Below are 21,882 nucleotides of genomic sequence, written 5' to 3'. Positions count from 1 at the left end.
TACCAATCTGTCCCATTGTGTAGTTAACACCGGGCAAATCTTCCTTGAAAAACGTTGTTTTCGGTGTTAACATTTTTTTTCCCCCCATTACGGATGGGTTTTTAACATGATCGAATTGACTGAATATCCTGGATTGATTATGCGAAAATTAACCATTAAGCAATCGAGGAATACATTTTTTTTCATATGGTATCCATTTGTCCCAACCCCTGTTTAAATGCCAGTGTTGTATTGAGCAAGATAATGTTACTCCATAACAGAAGTCTGTTTGGATGTTGTTAAATGTTTTAACAGTTGACTGAATAAACAATGCATCTGCTGGTTGCAACCAAGTAGTGCTCTCAAATTGCTTCCAGACGCAATTGATCAACAATTTCAACTCACATCCTAAACAATCAATTAATTGATCAATAAATTGATAAATTATTCAATCATGCAGTCTACCCCTTGTTTGTGTAATGGTCCTATGTTGGGAAAACATCAAGAAACACCAACTATTACTTGCCCTTATGTTGGTCAGGATTGGTAGAACATAAATTGTGTCGACAAATTTATAGTACATAATCACTTTATATCACATAATGCGGTAATTGACTGCAACATTCATTCATTCACTCATCTTCCGTTCCGCTTATCCTCACTAGGGTCCCGGGCGTGCTGGAGGCTATCCCAGCTATCTTCGGGAAAGAGGCGGGGTACACCCTGAACTGGTCGCCAGCCAATCGCAGGGCACATACATACAAACAACCATTCGCACTCACATTCACACCTACGGGCAATTTAGAGTCTTCAATTAAACTACCCTGCATGTTTTTGGGATGTGGGAGGAAACAAGAGTGCCCTGAGAAACCCATGCAGGCACGGGGAGAACATGCACACTCCACATGGGCGGGGCCGGGATTTGAACCCCAGTCCTCAGAACTGTTAGGCAGATGTTCTCACCAGTTTTCCACCATGCCGCCTGACTGCAACAATGGTAGAACTAAGTTTTAGGCCCATCCATTTTCGATACTGCTTATCCTTATGTCGCAGGTTGAGCTGAACCCTATCCCAGCCGACTTGGACGTGAGGCAGGGTACACCCTGGACTGTCAACATCCAAACGCAGGGCACATGTAAACAACCAACCATTTACACTGAGATTCACAGCTAAGGACAATTTAGTCTTCAGTGAACCTAAGATGTATGATTTTTGTAAGTGTGACACAAGCATGGGAAGAACATGCAAGCGCCGCACAAAAAGGACAGAGTCTGAATTTGAACCCAGTTCCTCAGAACTGTGAGGTGGCTGTGCTAACCACTTGACCGCAGTGCTGCTCCATTTTAGGCCCGATTGGAAAATTATGATTACAAAATTCTTGTTAAAGGTTGCAAATGTTTCGTGCGTATTTTATATGTAAAATGTGATCTTGAATAAGGTTTAGTCTAAAGTGTAACCAGTGTTTTTTTTATTTAGAAAGTGTCGCGCTATTGGGAGCTGATAAAATAACCTTTGATCTGCTCTCACCATCACCTACCTGCTTTTGGTTCATTTATTGTTCTCCATTTGTTAGGAGTCTTTGCTGCAGCAGTTGTCCCTTGCAACAGGTCAGAAGCTGACATTGTCAGACATTGTTGGCAAGGGGACATACGGTGTGTCAAGGGCAGTAACTACGCAGCACCTCCTGTCTGTCATCTCTCTGGCCAACACTCTGATGGGCATGACCAATGCCACCTTTGTTGGCGAGCACATGAAGAAGGCACCATCCAGGTAACGCAAAGAAACCCAAATGACGCTCTCAAACAAATACTATACCTGATTACTTGAAGCAGTGTCTTGCATGCTGGGGATGTGAGTTAGGTGTAGAGCTGCAACAGGCAAGCAGTCTACACCACTGATTACATTTCAGAAGGAAAAAGAAATCTTTCACTCCTGCTAAAACACTGGATTCATAGTACATAAACACAGGAGGCTGTACACATACACTCAACAAAAATATAAACGCAACACCCCATTTTTCGTGAGCTGGACTCCGAGAACTAAAACTTTTTCTTCATACACAAAAGTTAATTTCCCCACAAATATTGTTCACAAATCTGTCTAAATCTGTGTGAGTGAGCATTTCTCCTTTGTCGAGATAATGCATCCCACTTCACAGGTGTGGCATATCAAGATGCTGATTAGACATCATGTTTATTGCACAGGTGTGCCATAGGTTGGCCACAATAAAAGGCCACTTTGAAATGGGCAGTTTTATCACAAAGCACAATGCCACAGATGTTGCAAGTTCTGAGGGAGCGTGCAGTTGGCATGCTAACTGCAGGAATGTCCACCAGAGCTGTTGCCCGTGAATTGAATGTTCATTACTCTACCATCTGTCCCACAAATCTAAGTTGAGGATCAATTTTGTAGTTTGACAAAAAAAGCTCTTGATTTGCTCACTAAACTGTATTTAGTGCTATAATTGCTATGTTTTTTTGTTTTTTTTTACCTCTTGCGTTTAGGTGGAATTTTTGATTGAATTGTTTTGATTTTGTTTAGATTACATACAGCCCTAACCATTTAATGCATTGTGTGAGGTGGTAGGACGCGAACACTACAGCTTCTGGAAAAGCAATACAAATTATAATGTTTTCTTGCGCAATATCATTTATTATTATTTAAAAAAAAAAAAAATGGAAACAAAAGAAGCATAACATTTTTGGACAAGAATTTTTTTTTTTGTTTGTTTTAAAAAGAATTGGTTAGCTTCTCTGACTACTGTTGAAAGATTCAGTCTCAATTATTTTAAGAGATACAAAATTAGACTATCTTCAGACTTCCAGATTCTCATCAGTGGTCCTTTTATAATATTGATGTCAAAATTTCTGATCTGGAAGACACCTCCTGTATATCAAAAACAAAGACCTGTTTTCTGGTTGAACTTCACCACGCCTTGTTATTCTTACCATCATATTGAAATGTCATTCATAGTCAAATGAAAAGAAACATTTTAATATGGATGATTATTTTTAAAGGCAATGAGGCAAAGTCGTTGCATACTGTATCTAGACACTGTTTCTTTTCCTGTTTTAGTCCACATGAAAACTTATCTGAGCTACAAATCCTGATTGGATCCTCTTTGTCACAGGACTATAATGTTATAATGATTTCAGGTTTTTCAATTACTTTAAAAAAAAGAAATATTTTAATATGTGCAATATATAAATGTCTTTCATAGGTTTTGCCATCACTCGACTTGCATTAATATGATGTGTACATCCTTGTTCGTCAATCGTCATACTCGATATTTGTATGTCTCTAAAAGTTAGTTTCCTCTGGTATGTTCAGGCACAGGAGTGTGCCCTCATTAAAAATTCAGTAGACTGAGCACACAAATGCCCTCTTGGGTGTGTGTGTGTGTGTGTGTGTGTGTGTGGACGGTGTGTGCGTCCGTTTTTTTGTGCTCTCCCACCTTTCTCCTGCCCGTTCCTTTAATATTTCATGCCTTGTCTTTGTGATCGTCCTCTAGGCCTCCCAGACCAGGAGGAACCCCGGAGACTCCTCGTAGGACGCCGGCCACACCCCCTCAGCCCTCCAACCCGGCGCTACAAGCCCAGATCAAACAAGGTAACTACAAAAGGAGGGGGCGCTTGTTTCGCACACCCATGGGGCCCTGCGGGGACATTGGGAGAGAGGCTGGGGCTCAGAATGTAGCTACTGGCAATAAATCCCACAGAGACTTCAAAAAAATATCACAGAAGGAAGCTGCTGGTTTTTTCTTGTTCAGTGGATCTTTTTAAATACTCTTCTCATTTTTGACATGTTAGAGGTCTAACAGCTGGAGTTTAAACCTCCTAAAAATTATTTCTGAGAAAGCCTTTTGGACCATCAATTGCTTTTCTTATAAAATCTGAAATTATAAACCAAACCACTCAAAAATTTACATCTAAGTCTTCTTGTGCACCACATTTTTATTGAACGCATGCTTTTCTTAATTGTATTTATTCACCAAACCAGTAAAGTACTGTTCATAACTACTTTTTCATCTCAAAAGCTCAGCTCTAATATTATTTTTCATTTCACATTTAACTTGTATGGTTATATGTCTGCCAACAAATGTGTAGAAAATATTTTGTTGGCATTCTTCTGCCTCGAGAGTCTGTCATGACGCAAGTCTGCCACAGACAAAACATAAAACATTTGAAATTTGTGTCACTTATAATTTAGGTGTCTTTTAAGTGTATTAGGAGAAGAATTTTGTTATAAATATTTTTATTGGGAGGAAGAATTACCCCCCAAAAACTGCAAAACAGTGATTTACAAAAGAAAAAGTGTTAACTTTTTTTCTGGTTCACTATAGGTGACATTGTAACCATCTGTCACCATCTGCCAACCACACGTGCACATATGCACACTTGTCTAGCACAATACCTGCACATTTGTTTATACACACACACACTTGCCTTGGAGGGCACACTTGTGTTTTTGGTGGGAGGGAATGGGGTTTTGTGCTATTGTCATGCTCTAATGGGGTGAAGCGTGACTAGCGCGTGGACTGGTTCGCCCCACACTCCTATTCGTGTCCAATCAGAGGGACTACTTGGCCATGATCTCTGCTCAGAGAGTCTACTCAAATCAATTGTGTGTGTGTGTGCGCGTGTGTGTGTGTGTGCGTGTGTGTGTGTGTGTGTGCGTGCGTGCGTGCGCGCGCGCGCTAATAACTGCTCATAATCTTCCTGTGAAAAAAAGCCCCCTAAAGTCCTACTTCAACCAGTAGTTAAAGAACAGTGATTTTTCTTCCTACTTCTTGCATTTAGTACTTTCTAAACATATTCCACAGAGACACTTATTCCAAAACATTTTCTTCAGTGTTGTCCTGATTGCCAAAGGTTAAGCAAGGAATTACCAGCAATCAGTAGATTGGCCAACAAAAGTACCTCACATTGACTTCAATAGTTTTTGTGGTTTACACATAAACGTATGACAGTCTTATGCCTTGCTTATCCATGTGTTTTACAAATGTATTAGGCCATCTCTATTTTTTGTATTAATTGTACAGTGTTTAAGTGTTTCTTTCACTGCACTTTCATTTAATCTATTCTGTTCATATGTGCAACTTTCTATCTTCCTCTGTATTATCTTGTTTTCTCTGCAACAACAGTAAATGTTTTGCCCTTTGCTACATCTTCTATATGGTAACTATGGTAGGGTCACAAAACTGTTGATTTTTGCTGTTAAGCACGTTCTGTGTTATCTACAGCTGCATTGAAAGATCCCATTGCAATATTGTCATTCGATATTAAATCAATTATATATAGGTTACTATGCCAAGTTGTATCAATCTGAAAACACAGTGGCTATATTTATGGATTTGAATGCCTTTTCTCCAGGCTGTTTTTACGGAAAGCCTTAGGTGGTAACACACTACGTTGTCCATCCATCCATCCATTTTTATTTTTTTTTACCGCTTATCCTCACTAGAGTCGTAATGGATTAAAATCCTGTAGCACCTGTAAGGTCCCCCTGCTCAAGAAGACACATGTACAGGCCCGTCCCACATTTGCCAATGAACACCTGAATGATTAAAAAAAATAATAATAATGATTTGAGAAAAGGTAATGTGACCACATCACCTTCTCCCAAAGATGAGACAAAAATTGAGCTGTTTGGAATCAATTTGACTCACCTTGTTTGGAGGAAGAGGAATTCAGACTGACACCAAGAACACCATTCCCACATTAAGCATGGAGTTAGAAGGCTCTTCTCGCCCGATTGCTCAGTTTGGCCGGACTGCCAGCTCTAAGAAGAGTTCTGGTAGTCCCAAACGTCTTCCATTTAAGGATTATGGAGGCCACTGTGCTCTGAGGAACCTTAAGTGCAGCAAAAATTGTTTTTTTTGTAACCTTGGCCAGATCTGTGCCTTGCCACTATTCTGTGTCTGAGCTCTTGAGGCACTTCCTTTTGACCTAATGATTCTCATTTGCTCTGACATGCACTGTCAGCTGTAAGGTCTTATATAGACAGCAGTGTGGCTTTCCTAATCAAGTCCAATCAGTATAGTCAATCACAGCTGGACTCCAATGAAGGTGTCAAAGGGTCTGGATGCTTCTGTGATATTTCAGGATTTAATTTTCCATCCATCCATCCATCCATCCATTTTCTGAGCTGCTTCTCCTCACTAGGGTCGCGGGCGTGCTGGAGCCTATCCCAGCTGTCGTCGGGCAGGAGGCGGGGTACACACTGGAACTGGTTGCCAGCCAATCGCAGGGCACATTTTTTTCTGTCAATATGGGGTACTGTGTGTACATTGAGGACAAAAATGAACTCAAATTATTTTAGCAAATGGCTGCAATATAACAAACTGAAAAATTTAAGGGGTCTGAATACTTTCCGTACCCACTGTACGTGGTGACCAGAATGTGGAGAGTCCAAGAGGGTTTTTCATGCCCTTGGCTTGGTCCTGGCAGCGTGCACATCCTCAAGAGTGGATAGGTGGGTACCAAATATATTCTCCGCAGCCTTGGCTATCCGTTGCAGTCTGATCTTGTCCTCCTTCCAGACTGTGATGGATGAACACAGAACCGATTCAAAGACTGCTGTGTAGAACTGCCTCAATAGCTCCTGTGGCAGGACGTGCTCCCTCAGAAGCCGCAGGAAGTAAATCCTCTGTTGGGCCTTTTTTGTGGAAGGAGTTGATGTTGGTCTCCATCTTCAGGTTGTGAGAGACCGTAATTCCCAGGAACTTGAAATTTGCGACAGTTGACAAAGGGCAGTTGGACAGTGTGAGACGCAGCTGTGGCGAAGGATGCCTTCTGAAGTTCACAATCATCGCTACCGTCTTGAGCGTGTTCAGCTCCAGGTTGTGTTGGCCGCTCCACTTACTGTCAATAAGCAGACTCGTCACAGTCTTTGATGAGGCCGATGACTGTGGTGTTGTCTGCAAACTTCAGGAGTTTGACAGCCGGGTGGGTTGAGGTTACGTCATTCGTGTAGAGAGAGAGGAGCAGCGGCGAGAGGACACATGCTTGGGGGGGGGGCCCTCTGCTGGTGGTGAGTGTGGATGAGGTGGTGTCCCCCAGCCTCACCTGCTGTGACATGCCCGTCAGTAAGCTGTAAATCAACTGGCAGGTGCCAGGTGAGCCGTTGAGCTGGAGAAGCTTGGAGGAGAGGAGTTCGGTGTTGATGTTGGTGAACGCAGAGCTGAAGTCCAAGAACAGGATCCCCGCTTTGGTCCTTGTGCCGTCGAGGTATTCTGGGATGAAGTGCAGTCCCATGTTGACTGAGTCATCCACAGACCTGTTTGTTCTATAGGCAAACTGGAGGTGGTCCAGCATGAGGCGTTCATAGCAAAGGACTTCATGATCACAGATGTCAGGGCGACAGGCCTGTAGTCATTCAGTCCTGAAAGTGGAGGTTTCTTAGGGACTGGGATGAAGCCTTTGAGACGGGATGGGACACAGTTCCAAAGATCTATTGAAGATCTGTTTAAAACTGGAATGAGCTGGTCCGCATAGACTTTTAAGCTAGAGGCTTACATACTGTCCGGGCCTGCCGCTTTGTTGATCTTTTGTTGTTTAAAGACATGTTTCACGTCCTGTGCCTGAATGGTCAATCCATATCTGTATGCATTTTTTTTTGTAACCTTGGCCAGATCTGTGCCTTGCCACAATTCGTATTGTGGAATTATTGTGCTGTTGATTAGAAAAAATAGTTTCATTCTTACCTTTCCCACTCATGAAAACTAAATCAAGTGCAAGGCAGCCGGTAATCGATTCCGACTTGGTTGTGATTGGTCACGTGGTTGTCAATCAAACAATCGCCACTGTGATTGGCCAAATGATTGGGGAGTCTTTTGCCAAGCTACTCAGCTCAACTGTAAAAAGTGAAGATTTCTCCTTCCTGGTTATGGTCTAAATGTTGAAAATGTTGAGGAAATGGTGCCTAATACTCTGAAGCCCTGGTAAAATAGGCATACAAATGCCACTGGTCATAACATACCTATATATTTTGTATATATTGTATGTCTATTGTGTGGAGCATGAAATACAGAAATTAATGTCCCCTCCCCCACCAACAGTTGTGCCAAAAACAACCACATAGACCTCTTATCCCTCTTAATTTTTTTTTAAATTATTTTTTTTGTGATTGAGTTACTTGTTTACCTTCGCGTGTTCGTGTCCCTCGCGATTCACACTGGAGGCTCTGCTGGCAGCTGTCGGCTTGCTTTCTCTTGCTGCCCAAACCGCTCGTCTTCGCGGAGGCGATGCATATCGCCACCTACTGAGCGACGTGTAATGACACGCTATATTCACAGCAAGGACAAAAAGATACTGGCAAAATCTACTGGTGGTGGCCAAAATTCACTTGTGGCATCCTGCCACAAATAAATGTATATGTGGGAAACCCTGCGTGGCTCCAGAGCTGCATGTGGCTCTTTCATCCTTCTGCTCACGCTCCCTGTGACTTAAGAAAATAAGTAATGAATATTTAATTTCAATTTGTTTTAGTTCGTTTTTTCAAACTTAATTCTAAATGTGATTATTATTATTATATTAAAAAAAAAATATGTGTCACAGAGACACCTGGTACTAAGATTTATTGAGGTATATTTGACCCCCGGAAGGTAAAGCGTGGATAAATCTAAGAAAATAAGAGTTTCTGAAGAAAACAGAACATTTATGCTACGTGCGACATATGTCTTACTGCCGTGATGTGCTGAGGTTCAGGAACAAAAATCACATTAACCAGGTAAAATAAATATTTTAATTACATATTATTTTACAGCTACTTATTTTATATCATTAAGTGTAATAGTCCTTTTTAATTCCAGTTGACAGCTGACTACACACTCAATAAGCGATAAAATGACAGAACACAAAAGCAGACAGAATTTTTGGTCTGCTGCAGGTGGATAATTTAAGTTGTGCTTTTATTTCATTAATACAAGGAAGACTCAAATAGACGTTGACTATTTTATTTGAAAATAAAGTTCAACCAAGCTCTATTTTTGGTTCAAAATGTTTTTGTTTCATGCAGTTCACTTGATTTCATAAATACAACACTATAGTTTGTTATATACAGATGGAAATAAAACAAGTGATACTTTTATTATCACTTTTGATGTCAACTCACCTTCGATGTCAGACGTTTTTTGTGGCTCACAGTGTTTTGTGGGAGATGGTCCAAATGGGAGCTGGTCCAAATGGCTCTTTTCGTAAAGGTTGCAGACCGAACCCTGGTCTAGAGCAAAGATAAAGGAATGCTTAGCTGTTTCAATACTTTTGGATGGGACTGTAGAAGCATTCTGAAAACTGTTACCAACATTCCTGACGCCTGTCTGCTCTGTGCCTTGCTCTGTACTTCCTAATCAAATAAGAGTTACAGTATCTGATTCAATGTGGCCTTTTTTTCCCAGACTGGATCAACAGCTTTTCTTTCAGTTTATATGTAATTTGCTCGATTTCATTGTTTGCTGTTGCTGCTGTGTTGTAATTGAGTTTAATATATTCATCCACGCTACTTGACTGCTTCTCTCCTCCCTCTATGTTCTGTGTCTGTATGTATACAGTTAACATCTTTCTAACATCTTCCTTCACTCTTCACTATTTTTCTCCTTTTCTTCCTTTTACAAGTTGCTGTAGCCACCACAGCCAGCACCGTTTCTGCTGCCGCTACAACTGCTGGGCCTCCGGGGGCCCCTGGGGTTCTTCCTCAGAGGGCCCCTGGCTCCCCCAGCCCTGGTCCTGCTTCTCATAGCATCCCCTCAGTCAATGAAGGTACTGACTGAACTGATGGGTACAACTTACAGGAAATTTGACAGCCCTGTTCTTTATTCACCCACTTATCCTTGGAGATTCTCTTCTTCCTTTCCTATTGTCCCCTCCCTTCTGTACCTTTTCTGATGTTTGTATTCTCCCTCATATATAGTTTTTATTTTTTTAAACTAGCATGTCCTGTTTTATTTGGTGTAATTTGAACTTTTGTCCTTTAAAGCCATTAGTTATTGACATCCCCTGAATCCATTTCCATCCATCATTACTGTTCACCTTTCTGCCTCTCTCGTCTCAGTCTAAGCTATACCATTCACCTCCTGCTTTTCTCGAGTGTCCATCTCGGTCATTCCCCCCCGTCTTCGTCATTGTTTGTGTCTGCCGAACTGTATTGTCTACCTGTTTGAGTCTGTTGTAGGTGTGTTCAATTCACTTTCAGTCCACTCAGTTGCGTAGCGATCAAAATGCAGTACTAATAAAGAATTCAAATGTGTTCATGCTATTGTTTTCAAATTCCCAGCTTTGGAGAACTTGCAAATAACCAAAACTTTTCTTGACATTATTTGAGAGTGGATTGACCATTGTCTCTGTTGACTGGTGTTTTGTGTTTAGTTGTTAAGGCACAGTGAGTGTACTGTTATTAAGTGATGTTTCTCTCTTTCTGTCTTTTGCATGTTGGACCTTTTCTGTTTCTTTTTGCTCAGTTTGCATGCATGTTTCTTTTCACCAGACAGTGTCAGCAGAAGTAATTGACTAATTGTGGACTCACTTAGCAATTAAGGATGTGGAGGATACTGTTTCCTTAATCGGTGCTTCTTTGACATGGTCCAAATGCTGTTTGAGCAACCCAATGCATGCACTCTTTTTTAAAATGTCAGCATTTAAGTGTTTTTTTTTTAATTTTTAAATACCATCCGGTTTCCAAATTTCAGTAGGAGTAGGCTATAGACAAGGCAGGATTTGCCCCTAGTCCCCTGTTTCTGTAGGTCTTCAGTCTTCTTCAGACTTCCTAAACATGAAATATTTTGGTCACTCAAATGTCAACATTTTCCACATACTGTATGTTCCTCACAACCAATCACCAGATGTTTTTGATTCAGAGCAGATGCTAAATCCTGCTCACATTGCAAAGTGTGGTTTTCATTTCAGTAGGGTGACACAGGGGAATCACCACATTTTATACAGTTACCATAAACACTGCTGCAAGTGCAATGTAGTTTTGCAGAACAAATTCAAATTGTGAAAAGTTTGAGTACATTTCCTCTTGACTATCACCATATCAAGAGCCTATCTACACGGAAATTACTTTTGCAACCACCATGATTTGGCCATAGAAATAGCTCCTATAAACACAAGCCAATTGCCTTATTTTGTTAACTGTGTTAATTGCAATTGATTTGATGTTCAATAGCTTTAAGGTGGTTGATTTTGTTGATTTTAGCATTGGTGTGTGATATAAATATATGAATTATTTAAAGAAATTCAACTCTGTAAACCACTCTGTAGAGAAGTTCCATTTTCATTTAAAAATGGCATATTCTCCATCTTTCACAGTGGGTACAGTGTTCTTTTACTAACAATTTAGCCTTTGTGTGTATTTAAGTGGTGGAGGTAAGTTTACGTTTGTGTTCCTGACAAAGCAGCTTTTAAAATCTCCAGAAACCATACATTGGAACAATATATTTGGATAAATAAGGTGGTTTGTGCATGTTCGGTATCAGTGACGCCTTTCATACTTACGAAGTTTTCTGGCTTTGTAAATGTACAGTATATGGATAAATAAAGACTGTGACAGTATGGAGCCCTATTGATTGTTAGTTTGAGGGGTTTAGATTTGCTCAAAATATCCACTTCAATGATGTCTTCAAGTAAAAGATACTGCACTGTTACTTATCGGAAAAAAAATTCTGTCTGTTGTTTGCACGTTGAAACAATAGCAAAACTCTCCCTGAGGTATCGCTGATAGTTTGTTGGAATCCCTCCTAATCAACTTTACCTGTGTGGGCGGGTGTGTCAGTGTGTGTGTGTGTTTTCAAGGATGTGAGCGCATCATTGCTGTCATGTAAAAAAACTGTCACACTGAAGGGGCATCTTCAAAATGATGTTTCACATTCACGTGGGGGTGTTTAAGAATGTTGACAAAATTACATTTTAATGGAAAATGTAATTATATTTGGTATTTCCAAGTATTCAGTTGGTCTAACATCTGTCTTGTCTGACATTATAGCAATGTAAAAAGCAGACCATGCATGAACAGCAAGTCTTTTTGTGAGCAAATGTTTGTTCATTTGATGTAATGTTTTGTCCCACGCCTGCCAGTAAAAATTCCAAGAAGTTACCTTGCTTGTATTTGCAGGTTGGAGCCAGCTGGCAGCAATGCACTGTGTAATGCTGCCTGACCTCTTGGGTCTGGATAAGTTTAGACCTCCGCTACTAGAAATGCTGGCCAGGAGATGGCAGGACCGCTGTCTGGAGGTATAACACTGTTGTAAAAAAGAATACTAAAACTTCTATAATATGCATACAATCTTAAACTTCTGCAGAAAACTGAAATATGTGAGAGCATCAATCTGCACACCAATTGAAACCACTGTTCTTTTGCAAAGGTGCGCGAAGCAGCACAAGCTTTACTGTTGGCTGAGTTGAGAAGGATCGGCCAATCAGGGCGTAAGGACACCATTGATTTGTGGGCACCTTACCTGCCTCAATATGTGGACACAGTCAGCTCCCGTAAGTACTCAGACATTACATGACATAAATAATAATAATGATCATCATCATCATCATAATCGAAATAGTAATAATAGATTAGGTTTATATAGAGCTCCAAAGTGTTCAAAATCGCTTTATCCATCCATCCATCCATTTTTTTTCTACCGCTTATCCGAGTTCAGGTCGCGGGGGCTGTAGCTTTAGCAGGGACGCCCAGACTTCCCTCTCCCCAGCCACTTCATCCAGCTCTTCCGGGGGGATCCCGAGGCGTTCCCAGGCCAGCCGAAGGATGTAGTCTCTCCAGCGTGTCCTGGGTTGTCCCTGGGGTCTCCTCCCAGTGGGACGTGCTCGGAACACCTCACCAGGGAGGCGTCCGGGAGGCATCCGAATCAGATGCCCCAGCCACCTCATCTGGCTCTTCTCGATGTGGAGGAGCAGCGGCTCTACTCTGAGATCCTCCCGGATGACCGAGCTTCTCAACCTATCTCTAAGGGAGAGCCCGGACACCCTGCGGAGGAAACTCATTTCGGTCGCTTGTATCCGGGATCACGACCCACAGATGCTGCACCGATCCGCTTGTCGAGCTCCGTTCCATTCTTCCCTCACTCGTGAACAAGACCCAAGATACTTGAACTCCTCGAACTCCTCCACTTGGGGCAGGATCTCACCCCTGACTTGGAGAGGGCACGCCACCCGTTTCCGACTGAGGACCATGGTCTCAGATTTGGAGGTGCTGATTCTCATCCCAGCCGCTTCACACTCAGTTGCGAACTGCTCCAGTGAGAGTTAGAGGTCACGGCTTGATGAAGCCAACAGAACCACATCATCTGCAAAAAGCAGAGATGGAATACTGAGGCCACCAAACCGGACGCCCTCTACTCCTTGGCTGCGCCGAGAAATACTGTCCATAAAAGTTATGAACAGAATCGGTGACAAAGGGCAGCCTTGGCGGAGTCCAACCCTCACCGGAAACGAGTCCGACTTACTGCCAGATATGCTTTAGATAGCATTAAAAAAAATAATAATAAGTAAAGAATTTAAGGTGATTTTGAACAGGTGGGTTTGAGTTGTGATTTAAAGGTGTCTAGTTATGTGCAGTTGTGGATGTGTTGGGGAAGTAAGTTTCAGAGGGATGGGGGAGCAATGGAGAACAGTTTTTTCTCGCCAGGTTCTGTACCTCGTCCTGTGAAGTTGGAAAAGAGGGTTTGTTTGTGTTGTGGTCATAGCAACGGCACTGGGTGAGATGGCGGCAACATGCATATTTACATCTTTATTAACCATCGATAAATTACAATTAAATGGACATAGTTTAGTTGCACGAACAATGCAATTTTTCAAATTTTCTTGCCATTGCGTTCAGTTTTTCTTTTGCGATTATTTTTTATGGTGCCTACTGAGACCTGATTGATCAAGTTTATTCAGCATCAGTGACCTCATCAGAAATCAGATAACATTGCCTTTTTGTTGTGCTGTCACTATCCTATCCACCTGTTTCTTTTTCTTCCCCATGCATTCACCACTCTCCCCGTCCATAGTTACACCTTACGATGGGAAGAAAAGTTGATCTTCACCTTCATTTACTAGAAACGGCCATCTAAAATACCATGCCTGTATATGTACTGTATCTGTTTTCAGGAGTTGCCTTGTAGTTGCGGGGGGCGGGGGGGGGGGGGGTGTTCCTCAGGGGAACAGTTGCCATGGAAATGGGTAACAGTCAGTGTTGTGTTACCACAGCAGTACCGCAGGCGGGGGAGGTAGGGAAGTGATGGACGGGTGACCCCAGGGGAAGAGGGAGGACAGATGGGGGAGGGAACTCAGAGGGCAAGATAGAGTGAGGTTATAGGGTCATTGAATTTGATTTATGCACAGCACAACAAGACTGAAGCAGACAAAAAAAAGTGGGTTGTTCCAGTCCTGGAAATGCTGGGTTATTATGAGAAAGTCAAATAATGCTTCTTACACACGATCATGTGCTGGTAGCCGTCAGCTATTTAAAAAAAAAAAAAAAAAACTCCTAAATCCCAATATAAATGTATTCAAACCTTTTTCATCCTGTAAAATAATGTCTAACTTGTTCTACTCTCAAGCTTTGCTCCTGATTTCTCCTGGCCCTCACATGAAACTTTCAGGTCAATGTTAGCAAGTATGTGTCAGTCTAAAGACACTGCTTTGTTGAGGATCATCCAAAATATTTCCCTTATAAAAGTGTAATGCATCTCCTTAATGTGGGATGAGTGTACCGTAAGTGGAGTTGTAGATATGGGACACTGTTGACACATCTAATTGTCCATTTGTATTACACAAGTCTTCCTTATAATACCCCTCCACACAACCCCACCTAACCGCTAGCTTTCTCCCTTGTTCCCTTGTCTTGTCCCTCTTTCAGCGCCACCTCCACCTGAGCATTGCATGGCTGAAGTTTGAAGCAGAACACCTGAACTTATTAGCTTTTGATAAAAAGGAAATGTTAAAGAGATTGTGTTGTTCCCATTTCCCACTACTGCGGCAGCCAAGGCTCGAAGTTCACTGTTAGTAGTGAGTAATTTTAATGATATAGTAGCAGCAATTTCTAATGTTATAACTTTAAAAAATATGACAGTAAATTCTGTTAAATTAGTGAAACAATTTCTCAGTGCACTTTTTCGTTATTGTGAGCATGACATGATTATTGCAGTAGCAATAATAGTGTTTTGGAGGTACTACATACGAATGTAAACATTGGCTGAATGGGGATAAAAGTGCACAGTAATTCAGTCCCTTCCAAAAGTATTGGAACGGTAAGGTCAATTCCTTTGTTTTTGTTGTATACTGAAGACATTAAGTTTTCAGATCAAAAGATGAATGTGAGACAAAAGTTCAGAGTACCAGCTTTTATTTCATTGTATTTACATCTAGATGTGTTAAACAACTCAGGACAGAGCACTTTTTGTTTGAACCCACCCACTTTTCAAGTGAGCAAAATTATTGGAACATGTGACTGATGGATGTTTCTAGTTGCTCAGGTGTTGCCTTTCAGATTGATAGCTTAAACATTAGATAGTGCTTGTTTTTGGATTTGGATTTCACCTGTGATAACTGCATTTGCTGTTAAGCAAACATGAAGACCAGAGAGCTGTCTATGGGAGAAAAGCAAACCATTTTGAAGCTGAGAGAAGAGGGAAAATCGACAATTTGGAATGTCCTGAAAAGAAAGAAACTACAGGTGTACTGAGCAACAGACATCTAACAGGTCGGCCAAGGATATCAACGGCAGTTGATGACAGAAACATTGTGAGAGCTGTAAAGAAACACCCAAAGACAACAATCAGTGACATCACTGCCAACCTCCACAGTGCAGGGGTGAAGGTATCACAATCCACTATTCAAAGAAGACTTTGAGAGAAGAACTATAAGGACCATACCTCAAGATGCAAACCACTCATCAGTAAAAAGAATCAGAAGGCCAGATTGGATTTTGCAAAGAAGTACAGAGATGAGTAAAAAATCTTTTGGAACAAAGTTTTATGGACTGATGAGACCAAGATTAACCTCTGCCAAAGTGATGGAAAGGCAAAAGTATGGAGAAAGAAAGGATCTGCTTATGATCCAAAACACACAAGCTCATCTGTGGAGCATGGTGAAGGTAATGTGACCCAATTGGGCATGCATTTTACCTCCTGAAGAGGAGACTGAAGGGAGAAATCCCGAGAAACAAACTGAGAAGGAACTGAAAGAGGCTGCAGTAAAGGCCTGGAAAAGCATTTCAAATGAAGAATGCAACAGTCTCGTGAAGTCAATGGGTCACAGGCTTGATGTGGTTATTGCAAGTAAGGGTTATGCCACCAAATATTAAATGTTATTCCCTTTAAGTTAATTTAATGTCTGTTCCAATACTTTTGCTCACTTGAAAAGTGGGTGGCTTCAAACAAAATGTGCTCTGTCCTGAGCTGTTTAACACACGTCGATGAAAATACCATGAAATCAGGTATCAAATTCATCTTTTGATCTGGAACCTTAATGTCTTCAGTATACAACGAAAACAAAGGAATTGACCTTGCCTTTCCAATACTTTTGGAGGGCACCGAATTACTGTGCACCCAAATGTCTTCAGTATACAACAACAAAAAAAGGAATTGACCTTGCCGCTCCAATACATTGGGAGGGGATTGTATATGATCTGAAGATGTCTTTTTCACAAAAACGTAGAAACTACTCAAGCGAATTGAGAAGGACTCAGCGAGCAAGAAAGAGAGGTTATCACCAGCATTATTCACACCTACATACTCATGCCCACACACAATTTCCCCCTCCAAGCTGTGTGTGTGCAAGCTGTTTCTTTGATCACGGAATAGTAATCACCATTTCTTTTCTATTTTCCCCAATATTGTTCACCTGCTGCTGTGTTCTTCCTTTTGTCCCCCTTGTTTGTGTTTTTGGAAGTTAAGTAGTTTTAGTAGTTAGAAAGGTCTTTATTGATTACAAATATAGTAATTGTCACAATAAGATGAGTCGAGATAACAAAATAGCTGAGCACTATAATTTAACAGGAAAGGAAGTATGCGTTTTAAATAGAGGAATAGAGAGCAACGGACACAATAGAGTAGGAGGAAACGGTCCAGGAGGTTAACAAGGCATGCTGGGAGCTATGTGTCATGGCTGACATGACAAGCTTGACCTTGGAGTAGGCTAGAATACCTTCCACTCCCCCTCACCTCACATCCATCCTAACCCCCTCCCACCTTCAGTCCTCCATTCTACCAAGCAACCCCCTCTTCTTTCTCCCGCAGCGGGTTGCAACGCTTTCATTCTCCACCAGCTGACTTATAGTTCATAAGCCTGGTTGGTCACGTTTTGTAACTATGTGAAAAGTAACGGTGTGGAAGTTCCAGTGGAAAGGGGTTCTGTATATCAGATGGATTAAATTCCCTTCCTGAAGATCCCAGCTAAATATGTTTTCCTAAACCTTCAATAAATGCAATTTTTTTAATGATCAGAACATTGTTTAACTCAATTCTTCAATGTTCACTGTTCTACTACAGTCTTGCGCCACAGTATTGCCAAGAGGTATGACAAAAACAAAATCCAGGAAATCTAATTGTATGATTTATTTTATTATTTTTTTTTTTTAACTTCAAATGTATTCGTATATTCCTTTGGAAAATATTCCGACAATCTAAAAGTTTAACTCAATACTTTGTAATGAAATTTGCAATATCCAAGGTCAAATGTTTGCTGTAGTTCTTGACCAAGTGTGCACTCAATGTAGCAGGTATTTTGGCCCACTTTTCCATGCAAATCTTCTTTAGATCTGTCTTGTTTTGGGGCTGTCGCTGGCCAATACAGATTTTCAACTCCCTCCACAGATTTTCTATTGGGTTGAGGTCTGCAGACTGGCTCAGCCACTCCAGGACCTTGAAATGCTTCTTACAGGGCCACTGCTTAGTTGCCCAGGCTGTGTGTTTGAGGTCGTTGTCATGCTGGAAGACCCAGCCTTGTTCCATCTTCAGTGCTCTTACTGAGGGAAGGAGATATTTGCCCAAAATCTCACAATACATGGCCCCATTCATCCATTACTTATTACGGAGCAGTTGTCCTGTCCCCTTTGAAGAACCCCCCCCAAAGCATGATATTTTTTTTTTTTTTTTTTCCTTTTCTTTCCACCGCCATACTTCACAGTGGGTGTGGTGTTCTTGGGATGACACTTACCATTCTTCTTCCTCTAAACACGGCGAGTGGAGTTTATACCAAAAGTTCTATTTTGGTCTCATCTGACCACATGATTTCTCCCATTCCTCATCTGGATCACGGACAGTCACCGGCAAACTTTAGATGGGCCTGAACATGTGCTGGCTTAAGCAGGGAGACTTTTCGGGTGCTCCAGGATTTGAATCCATGATGGCATTATGTCTTACGAATGGTTAGCTTTGTAATTGTGGTCCTAGCTCTCTTCAGGCCATTGAACAGGTTCCCCCCCATGTAATTTTGGGCTAATCCCTCACCGTTCTCAAGATCATTGATACCCCGCAAAGTGAGATCCTTCATGGAGTCTCAGGTCAAGGGAGATTGTCAGTTGCCATGTATTTACTCCATCTTTTAATAATTACATCAACTGTTATCTCTTTTCACCAAGGTGCTTGCCTGTTGTAGAGTAGCTCATCCCAGCCTTGTGCAAGTCTACAGTTTTGTCCCTGGTGTCCATAGACAGCTATCTGGTCTTGGCCATGGTGGTGAGATAGTAATCTAAACCAGGACCTAAAATGGGCATTTTTGATTTTCCTGGCATTGTTTAGGATTGTCAGAAAACAGCCTTACAGTGACTGTTTCACATGTGCGTCCCATGTTTTTCATGTCCGTAAAGATTAGTCCATCTAATTGAATTTAGTGAGAGTTCTGTTAATGCAAAAGCATTGCTCTGCCTTCATTTCCATCACACTGAAGCAATTGTGTTTTAATTAAGTCCAATTGCATTTTTATCACTTTAATATATGCACCAAGGGTTGTGTATCAGCTTTCTGTCAGTCTGTATTCATGTTTGTAATATAAAGCTTTGCAGACTCGGAATGAAGAACAGCCAGCACTGTGCGTTAGCGAGTTAATTGGAACAGCCGAGTCTTAACTAGGATGAATTACTGTAATCAAAAACAGTGTAATTATTTTTTCTATTAATACATATAATGTAATTTTGTGGAGGTGATGTAGTAATATAGTTTCAGGTGTTGTCTCTTGTAACTCTAAATATATGTAATGTTTTCTACCGAAGGAGATAACGTCATTGTGTTGCATTATTTTTATAATTATTTGTCCCTATCTGTCGTGTTTGTCTCATTTTACTCCAATTAACATATGGGAACGATGATTGTTTTCTTGCACTGTGTTGTGAGTCCCTGTGTGGATTTCGTTAATTAATTTGTTTAACCAGAGATTAGCCCAGCATCAGTTCCATTACCTTTTGTCAGTCCATTCATTACGGAATAATCATTCATTAGCCTGGCTAATGAAAAGCACTGTTAATTGGCAATGGAACGATAAGGGTTTCATGAAGGCACTAAGTGTAGCATGTGTGTTTGTATTGGGGTGTGTTTCTATTAATTCTCTTGATAACGAGGAGGTCCAATAAACCTTTATTAGCTACTTAACCAGGACAATAAAAATCAAAGTGAAATCTGTTGTGATGATAATACTAACGGCCACACAAACTCTGACAACTCAGACCCCTGCATTTTAATTAAGTCTGGTTTCTGTCTTGTAGCTGGCACATCTACTGAACCCTCAACTCCAGCCCAGCCCCCTACTGAAGCTCAGCCACTTGAGGTCAAGGCTCCTGAAGAAGAAATGGACGTAACTGACGACGACATCACTGCAGGTACTAATAATCATGCAACATTAACCAAAAAAAAACAAAAAACCTCACAATATCTGTGGTAAGGTACTCATTGCACGTGTTTGTATAGTCAAAATGTTGGTTAGGGATCCAATGTACTGTACATGAGGCATTCAATAGAAGTACATTATACGCATGCCTTTTCAAGATATCAAGATATGTGTGTGGAGGTTTATGGGTTCATTTACACAAGAAAGTATCAGGTAAAAACTGTAATTTTTGTTTCCTCAAAATCTTTTATTTTATTTCATTTTTTTTAGGTTTGGGACTCGATTAAAAAAAATTAAGTAATTAGAGGCTTTGTAATGAATTAATCTCAATCAATCGTTTTCATTGTATAACAATATTTGTCCTAAAAAGCAACGTGGTTTAATTTAAATGAACTTTAGTGGACGACTGAAGCAAATTTTATCATTTTAGGGCGGCAGTTTTTTTTTGTTTGTTTTAGAGCAGTATTGCCTTTAAATGGTCACCCAAACTCATTTAGGAATGTGAAAAATGAAATTCCTTCAAACAGCAGACTACTGCAGCTCAGTATACATATTTCCTCTATCACGTTCCTTCATGATACGCTCTTAACTAATGGGCAGATGGATAAGAATGACGCTATTGCAGAAGCAAAATATTTTAAATGTTTTTTGTTGTTGTGTTCAGTATCACATTTACAGTACTGTTCATTTTTTTTGGCCATATACACTTCTTTAATGACATTTTCCATCACATTTATTTTTCTTTTTTTTACCTAGGGTATATCCATCTGCTTATTGTTTTACAATTTGGTGTAAGATTGTTGCAGCCTGCTTACATTTAAATGTAAGAGAAGTCATACTTAATGTTAGTTACTATAATCTTTTTTTCAGTATTTTGGTTGTATTTTACAAAACAATATTTACGTGGTCATTACATCATGGCTAGAACAACAGCGGATACACATCTATGATTCACTGTGCCGCCCACTGTTCCATACACAATTTCTGCTTTTAGGCGTATTTAGGCGCATGCACATTTGCAACTTTCCACACATTTACAGTTCTCTGATGACGTATATTTTTTTGCAAAACAACCTCATACATCCAACCTTATGATTTAAAAAATGGTTTGACACCTTTACCGTCCCATTTTCCTCCCTTCCTTCTTTTGTCCCCATCCCCAGACCAATCAATATAACATGCACAGCTAACAATTTGTCATTTCACGCAGGTCATTTTTATTTTTTTTTTCCTGTATTGACAGCAGTATTTTTCATTTTCTGTGTAGCATCAACTCTTCAAAATTGTTCAAAGACAAAGAATGAAATATTCTGTTGAGGAAATTTAAGAAAACTTTCAACTTTTAATATTCGTAATATCCTAGGAATCTCGTTTGATGTGCGTCCCATGTCAAACAAAAATTTGCAGGGAGGCATAAAATACGATCAGTCTGCGTCTTCTGATCCAGTGCTATGGTTTAGTACTCTGGCGTGGTGCTGGATATCCACCATGAATTATTTTTTTTTTTTTGACGTGGCAGGACTCAAGAGTACGATTAATTTTGTCGCATATTCGCGCTAATTTCTGAATAGTGCAACAAGAAAATAAAACAGAGGGTGCGTCCAGTTTGAGGAAGAAAAAAACATTTCCACGACTTGAAAGCTCCTATAATATAATGTAATAATTGTTTCTATTGAACACTGAATTCAAGATTATGTGGCAAAGCTTGGAAGCAGAAAAAGGCAGTGATAGAAATGCTGTCACAGAAGAGGAGGGTAGGAAGGTCAATTAGAGGTGAAAGAAGTGTTAAAAAGACAAGGAAAGGGAAAAGCCAATGCGAGAGCAACAAAAACGGAAAATAAAAAGAACGAGGACGAGAAGACGAGGGGAAAAAGTCTCAACACCAACAGAGTGATTTGGCTTCGGGCTGTTACCACAGCACCTGAGTCTACTCTGCCATCCCCCAGGCGCACACAAACACACTTGTTTTGTCTAAGAGTTGTAGTTGTCCCCAACAGTATCAAGGAATGTAATTTGAATCAGTGGCATCGATGAAGGCATTCATATGCACACGAAGTGCCATTTAGTATTAACTTATTTGTGCTGGATA

At 40.7% G+C, this 21,882-nt stretch overlaps 1 protein-coding gene across 3 annotated transcripts in view; it reads left to right on the top strand.

The window, feature by feature from the left end:
* The window catches only part of LOC133489990 (WD repeat-containing protein 7), a 104,794-nt gene that overhangs the window by 36,876 nt on the left and 46,036 nt on the right, over positions 1-21,882 (top strand). For 2 of the 3 annotated variants that reach the window (XM_061799389.1, XM_061799390.1), the window contains exons 18-23: positions 1,553-1,749; positions 3,491-3,588; positions 9,594-9,737; positions 12,088-12,206; positions 12,338-12,461; positions 19,672-19,785. In XM_061799389.1, coding sequence (XP_061655373.1) covers positions 1,553-1,749; positions 3,491-3,588; positions 9,594-9,737; positions 12,088-12,206; positions 12,338-12,461; positions 19,672-19,785 — 796 coding nt within the window. The remainder of the gene's footprint in view (positions 1-1,552; positions 1,750-3,490; positions 3,589-9,593; positions 9,738-12,087; positions 12,207-12,337; positions 12,462-19,671; positions 19,786-21,882) is intronic. The other variant, XM_061799391.1, reaches the window with a different exon arrangement.

Source organism: Phyllopteryx taeniolatus, chromosome 15, assembly GCF_024500385.1.
Source record: "Phyllopteryx taeniolatus isolate TA_2022b chromosome 15, UOR_Ptae_1.2, whole genome shotgun sequence".
Lineage (NCBI taxonomy): Eukaryota > Metazoa > Chordata > Actinopteri > Syngnathiformes > Syngnathidae > Phyllopteryx > Phyllopteryx taeniolatus.
Note: the sequence above shows the minus strand (reverse complement) of the source record. Positions and strands in the feature narration are given on the sequence as shown.